The 7,747-nt window shown below is 43.9% G+C and overlaps 1 protein-coding gene across 1 annotated transcript in view; it reads right to left on the bottom strand.

Moving 5' to 3' along the window:
* Positions 1–7,747, bottom strand: part of Vit (vitrin) — an 89,207-nt gene that overhangs the window by 49,882 nt on the left and 31,578 nt on the right. The window contains exon 4 of the mRNA XM_028773420.1: positions 4,566–4,699. Within this exon, the coding sequence (XP_028629253.1) occupies positions 4,566–4,699 (134 nt within the window). The remainder of the gene's footprint in view (positions 1–4,565; positions 4,700–7,747) is intronic.

Raw genomic sequence — 7,747 nt, 5'->3', positions numbered from 1 at the left:
TTCTTTCTTTCTTTCTTTCTTTCTTTCTTTCTTTCTTTCTTTCTTTCATGGTCTCAGGAAGCAAACCCATGGCTTTGTGCATGCTAGGTGAGTAGGCTACCACTGAGGTACACCCCAGCCCTTAGTTTTACTTTTAATTAGCTGCTATAATCTTCAAGACTATTTTTTTTTCATTGAGAGAATACAAATAATGACATGGCATCTACAAAGTTACAGAGATGTAATGAAAAATGAAATTAAAACGTATTTGGAGCTGCACACGTCCACAAAGACGCAAAACTTTATTCAGACATTACCTGTAAGTGTCACTCAAAGGCAGAAGGGAGGCACCCTCTGGCTTACAGGTGCCTCTTACATCATTGCATTAAAACCATCTGGGAGCAGAATGGGTCATTTCTAAGTCTTCAGCCATGTGGGGGTCTATGCTGAGCAGATCCAGGGTGATGCTGTTTCGACCCCATTCGGGGCCTCCTGGCTGTGGGCCACACTGAGTTCACAGAGAGGGAGGCAGAGGTATCCCTCCACCCCTTTACTATTCTTATGATGAAAATTAGGTAGTTCTTTGTGTTTCTGTTCAGAAGGCAAACAAGCGTCAGCTCATCTGTCTGACATGTGGATCAGAGGACAGCGGCAAGGTATTAGGGGACTTTCCGTGTTCTCTCACAGGCCTACACTGTTCCAGGATGACGCAGACCAGAACCACACACCTCATCTCCCCCTGAGAGTTCCCAGATCCCCAAAGAAGACTAATTAAAGCACCATAGTGACCTATAAAAATAAGAAGTAAAACCCCAGAGAAAGGTCACACTGGCATCTGAGCCTTCTGAGGAGGGTTCTGACCCAATCTAGTTATGTTTGTTGGCTGTGAACTTCTGAATCCCAGGGTGTCCTTGGCTACAACCTTATGAGACAGTGCCCTCCCAACATCTGCTTGAAAGAGGTCTGTGCCAGCACAAGTGCTTATTATCTTTGGCCACACTCATTTTCTGTTAAATGTCACAAGGTAGCAGGAGGGGCGGGGGAAGCTGAGATCCATGGAGAATATATCTACTAAGCTGCTTTTATTGCAAAAGCGAAGAGCAAATGACAACATCAAAAATTCCCAGTACTCATTGCCTCTTATTTCTGGGAATAAAGTCTTTCTTTACAGTCCTGTGTGGTGCCTGGATGGCAGGCTGGACTGTGACATTGAGAGCTCTTCCTTAGGCAGGAGCTGCTCGCACACTTCTGTGTGGAGGCTGTATTTCTCTCCTCTCAACTAGACACTGCCTTTGGTCTCTGCCTGGGAAAATTCTTTGTCATGAAGCTTTGTGACAACTTACTCTGTGGTTGATGGCCTTCTGTGATCTGATAAAGAAACCAAGCTCATTTGTGTCATGTAACGGGCTCAGAGATTTCCCAATTCGAGAAGAACCCTAAAAGGTCTGTTTTCACTGTTGTCAATCCTGATGGGTGGAGGAAATATGGGTTTGGAGCCTAAGATGTCTAATGGAGGCCAGTTTAGAAGAGCCAGGGTATGTCGAGACCTTTCTCTTTACATGGCGGGGGGGGGGGGAGGGGCGGGGTTGGGAGATTCCTCCTTAGGATAATCCCATCAAGTTCAATCTTGCTGGGAGGTCAGAGAAAATAGGAGACTAGGGTCTTGGACAACAGAAGGGTAAGGTGAGTATAGGACATTATCTTGTGCTCCAAATCAAACGAGACATAGTGAATGCTCTCAGGAGACATGAAACAAACAAAAAAAAGAACATAATGATTTGTCATCTGTGGTAGATAATAACATAGTATATTTAAAAGAAAAAAATCCTGAACGAGTCCATAGTCTACATTAAAATCAACATCGTGCGGGGGTGTTGGGGGAGAGATGTTAGCCACTAATGTGGAAGGAATGACATAATTAGGAAAATTATAATTTTGTGGTTACAGTTTGCCCTGTTTCTGTAGTATCCAAATTTGTGATTCAACTAATCTGCAATTAAAATAACTTGGAAACAATCTGTAGCAGCACAGAGCTTGCCTGTGACTATTTTCTTGTCATTGTTTCCTAAACGGTAGAGTGGAATAGCTACTTACATAGCATCCACAGTGTTAGGTACTGAGTGAGTCCAGAGACGACACCACGCTCAGAGAGGACGTGCAGGGGTTATGCAGACGCTGTAGCACTGTACATAAGACACATGTACAAACTGCAGACTTGGCACCCTGAGGGGATACTGGAGAACTACAGACTAACAGTGTCTTATTTGTGAAGCTAGGATGGGCAATGGGTGTTAAGACTGCTGAGCCAGGGTAACTAGGTAATAAGTTACTCAAGTACCACTCTGCTTGGTAATTAAATATACATATCTTGGCCATGGAGAAGTATATTGCACTAGCCAAGAAATCAAATTTGGTATCAACAACAATTAAAGAAACTGGCAGTATAGTCCTTAGACAAGGCCATTGTGCCATGACACCAGGGAGATTTGACCATATAATCTATCCTTTTCTTCTTTTTTTTTTTTTTATTGGATGTTTTATTTACATTTCATATGTTGTCCCCTTACCCCATCCCCCACCCACCCAGGAACCCCCAATCCCCTCACACCTCCTCCTTCTTCTTTGTGGATGTAACCTCTATCTACCCCCCCACTCCCACCTCCCCACCCTCAAAACTCCCACCCCCTGGGGCGTCCAGCCTTCATGAGGTCAAGGATCTCATCTTCCACCTGTGCCCAGCAGGGCCCTCCACTCTTATATATTCAGCTAAGGCCCTGGATCCCTCCATAAGTGCTCCCAGGCTGGTGGTTTAGACCCTGGGAGCTGTGGTTGGTTGGTATTGTTGCTCTCCTCATGGGGCCACAAATCCTTTCAGCTCCTTCAGTCTTCACTCTAACTCCTCCATTGAGAACCCCATAATCACTTCAATGGCTAGTTGTGAGCATCTGCCTCTGAATATGTCAGACTCTTAAAGACCTCTGAGGAGACATCCATATCAGGCTCTTATCAGCATGCACTTCCTGACTTCCACATCAGCATCTACCTTTGGTGACTGCACATGGGATGGATACTCAGGTGGAAAGGTCTTCAGACGGCCCCTCCTTCAGTTTTTGTCCCTCGCTTTGTCTCCATATTTGCTCCCTTGAGTATTTTGTTGCTCCTTCTAAGAAGTTGAAGGGCTGGAGTGATGGCTCAGAGGTTAAGAGCATTGCTGTTCTTGCAGAGGCCCTGAGGTGGGTTTCCAGTATCCACATGATGGCTCACAGTTGTCTATAACTCCAGTTCCAGGGGTTCTGATACCCTCTTCTGACCTCCCTAGGCATACATACATGCAAGCAAAACATCCATATACATAAAATAAAAACAAATATATCTTTAAAATATATATTGAAATTGAATCCAATGACAAAAAAAACAAATGGCCTAGTTTTTGGTCCATAGTGTAGGGCATACCACTACACATCAAAGATGACATTACCTCAAAGATGTCATTACCGTTCGCTGGTGACAAGATGACAAGTGGTAAAGTTAAAGGAGACTGAAGAGACAACTAAACACTAGGCAGAACCTTTGCTCGTATTACAGATCCAAAAAAGAGAATAAACTATTATGAGGAATATTTTGGAGGTGTGACTAAGAACTCTTTATCAGACAGTGTTGCATTAACATTAGTTTTCAGCTGCGGTACCACCACAGTTACTCAGGAAAATGTTCGTGCTCGTAGAGACATATGGGGAAGTACTTTCAGATGACATGTTGGAGACTCTATTGTAGAGTTTTTCAGATAAGGGTTCTTTAAACGGTGCTTGAGTAGGTAAAGCAATCAGGACAAAATATTAACAAGTTAGGAGTCTGGGTGAAAGGAAGACGGGTATTCATTAGACTAGCTTTTACATTTTCTGTAAGTTTAAATATTTTCCAAATAAAAGACTGGGCTGGAGAAATAACCAAAAACGGAGAAGCAGGGCCTGATGGCTCCGAGAGAGCCGGTTACCTTTTCGTTGTAAAACTAGACTACTGGAGCCATTGGATCACTCATATCATCTTCGTGAGAGGAGAGAGAGAGTAAAAATTATTATTTATATTATTTATGAGACTTCAATGGAGCTAGGAAGCTGAGCTGACTCAGTAGTAAGGCAGTTAATCGAAGAAGAATTCAAAATCATCTAAAATAGAAATGTGGCTCAATACCCCTCCAAACCTCTGCTTCCATCTGTCCATCTCCTAGACAGCTCAAGGGAGAACATTCTAGGTGTGGGGTACATTAGTCACTTGAAGGACTAGTGTTTCAAAAACCCAACTTTCTAGATGTAATGCACTTTAATCCAAGTTTAATTGGACTTGCAGACAGCTGTGATGCAGTTAATATAAGCACCTGATGTGTTTAGTATTTCCAGGTTTGACTTGGTAGTAATCTTCAAGCAATTATACTCTGTTTCATAATTCTAGTTTTTAGATTAACGCTTGATATATTTCTGAAATGAGTAGCCTGTAAGCAAGAAAGTAAGAGCAGTCGAAAGATCACATTTCATCCTGGTGTCACCACGGATGCCTGTATCCAGCAGTGACCCCAGGGTGTGACATACCTGAGATGATAAAGGACTCTCTCCACCTGGGTAAGGATAAAGACTGAACCCCATTCGAGTAGCTTCCTTTGTAACCGGACTGCCCGGCAACTTTCCGGACAAGTATTTTTCCTCCTGAATTAGCCAGCACACCGCTACGGAGAAAAAACAAACAAAACAATGACAACAAAAACCCCACAAAAAACTTAGATGAAAGTATAGAACTACAGCCTGGCCCGACAACAACATACCAACCAGTTTCCATCTTTACCCAGACACTCAAAAGCAGTGAGGTTAAGGGAACATTTGCTCTAGTTTGTAGTCAATCCCTATGTGTGGTGCTTAGCTGAGCATGGCGGCACATGCCTTTAATGCCAGCATTTGAAAGGCAGAGGCAGTCGGATCTCTGTGAGTTTGAGGTCAGCTTCATCTACAAAGTGAGTTCCAGGATAGCCAGTGCTACACAGAGAAACTCTGTTTCAAAAAACAAAGATGGGCTAACTTTTATTTTCCTTCTATTGTTGTTGTTGTTGTATCCCAGGCTAGTCTCAAAGCTTGCTATGTAAACCAGGCTGGTCTCGAATTCCCAATCATCTTCCCTATCTCGCCATGCCTGGCTTACTAATGATTTTCCTTTCTCTTGTCGCTTCTGTATTTGTAGGTCTTACTATGTTGCTCAGGTTGGCTTTGGACTCCTGAACTCAACCCATTCCCCTGTCTCAGCCCCTGGAGTGCCTAGGACTACGACATGTGCCACTAGATTAAGCTTCCCACTAGTTATTTGAAATGAAAGCTTTGTGCCTGAAAATGTATAATTTGGCTTCGGGATATCATGGGATGAACTCAGTCACTTTAAGGAGCAGGATAAAATTGTTAGAAGCACATGGGTCTTTGATTTAGGATTAGAGAGGGAAAATATGCAGCTAAATTAAACTCATTTAAAAAGAATACTCGGGGCCGATGATGTAGCTCAGTGTTAGGGGGCCTGCCTAGCATGTGTGAGGCCCTGGGCTCCGCTCTTAGCACTCCAATAAGAAAACAAAAGAAGAAAGGAGGAGGAGGAAAAGGAGGAGGAAGAAGAGGTGGAGGGAGAGGTGGAGGCAGAGGAGGAGGGAGAGGAGGAGGAGGAAGAGGAGGAGGAGGGAGAGGAAAAGGAAGAAAAGGAGAGAGAAGAGGAGAAATAAGAAGGAGAGGAAGAGGAGGAAGAGAAGGAGGGAGAAGAGTAGGAGGGAGAGGAAGAGGAAGAGAGGGAGAGAGAAGAGGAGGAAGAAGAGGAGAAGAGGAGGAAGAAGAAGAGAGAGAAGAGGAAGAGGGAGAGGAGGAGGAGGAGGGAGAAGAGAAGAAGGAAGAAGAGGAGAAGGGGGAAGAAGAGAGAAGAAAAGAATCCTTTGATGATTGAAAATGATTCCTTGATTTCTAGATTTTTTTTAAACCAGGTTTTATGTCCTGATGTCTTGGGACTGGTATGTCTGTTAGGCAGGAGGCCCAGTCAAGGTCCTAAGTAGCACCTTTTAGTGTTATTACCTTGCTCCAGAGTCTCCCATGGCTCCTCTGGGTATCTATACTTTATGGCATATAAATAAAAAGGATTTGTTCCCATCAACACTGTTTTTTCCCTCCAGGGGTGAGGCTGCTGTTTCCTTGCCCTCCCAACTCCACAGTGACTTAACAACTTTCAACACTCAGATTCCTGATGGCCTCAGACAGCCCTATGATAGCATTTGACGCATAAAAACACTTAATGACTTTAAAACCGCCTCACTCAGGTCTCACTGTGCCTTCCCAGGAAACCTCAGAGGTACCCAGTGGGATGGAGGGAATGTTGTTCTTCCCTGTTCCATAGAAACAGGTGGCTCCAAGAGTGAGTCACCCAAGGTTTGTAACACATGCTTTGCAATAGCTATTTGGATGCAGGCAGCTCGCACTGATCTCAAACCATGGGTTCAACCCTGTTGGTTCTGGTACTTCCTTAGGGTTCACAAGCACAAATACTTCCCCTTCCAATTTCTTGTCACTCTCTGCAGCCTTCACTGCTCCACCATGATGTCTAGCTAGCCTCTGCTGCTGACCAGCATCCACTTCATTCACATGGCTAACACTGTGCTTCTGCCTTCTCTGAGCCCCTCTCTTGCCGTGTCCTTCCTTACAGAGAGCCTGACGCTGTCTTGCTTCTGCAGCCCTCTTTGAGTTTTACTCTCATAACATACTTGATGATTTACTGTCTTGTATTACCTCTAATGATTTCTGAAATTAATTTGGTTTCTTAAAGAAATAATTAAATAATTATTTAATTAAATAATTAATTAAAATTATTTGTATGTGTGTAGGTATTTTGCCTGTATGCACATATGGGCACATGCATGCCTCGTGCCCACAGAGGCCAGAAGAGGGCATCTGATCCCCCTGGAACTGGAGTTACAGATGTTTGTGAGCCCCTGTGTAGATAGGTTCTGGAAACCAAACATGGGTCTTTTGGAAGAGCAACCAGTGTTCTTAACCAGTGAGCCATCTCTACAGCTCCTGGAAAAATCCCTATGGAAAGGCTAATATTTTAGTTTTCTGTGTAAGGATACTTCTCAGTGGGTTGGGCAGAGAGTTTTTATACCAGCCTTGGGAGCCAGTTGTTAACCTTGCAGGATTTCATGACCCAGTTGACTTGATGTTGGGGGTCTGAGGTCAGTCATCTTAAGAATGTCTATATGTAGAAATACACTAATGGGACCTGTCTCCTCTCTGACACCTTTGTAGAGAATTTATCTCTAAGCTCTGCACAGACATGTGCATGGCCTTAAAGTTCACCTCCTTTCTGATCCTGGTGCCTCAGGCCTGAGATAAACTTAGGCCCAGTTTCCCAGCTGGGGGTGGGGGGGTAAACCACTGAGCCAGCTGTTGAATGACAGCTGTTCTGAGGTCAGGCACACACTTAGAAATCTTCAGAAAGAGGGCCTTGCACAGACATGGTCTCTTCATTGATCCCTCTTAGGAGGAGCTCTCTTTTTTTTACCAAGTGCTTGCCTCTCTGCCTTTACATATCTGGGTTAAGAACTGCTAGACGGCTTAGTATATAAAAGCATCTATAAAACCGTATGAAAGTTGCCAACTGTAAGGAGATTTTCCTTTCCTTTCCTTTCCTTTCCTTTCCTTTCCTTTCCTTTCCTTTCCTTTCCTTTCCTTTCCTTTCCTTTCCTTTCCTTTCCTTTCCT

This window comes from Grammomys surdaster, unplaced genomic scaffold (genome assembly GCF_004785775.1).
Source record: "Grammomys surdaster isolate TR1022 unplaced genomic scaffold, NIH_TR_1.0 227, whole genome shotgun sequence".
NCBI classification, from domain to species: Eukaryota; Metazoa; Chordata; class Mammalia; order Rodentia; family Muridae; genus Grammomys; species Grammomys surdaster.
This window is presented reverse-complemented; position numbering and strand designations above follow the sequence as displayed.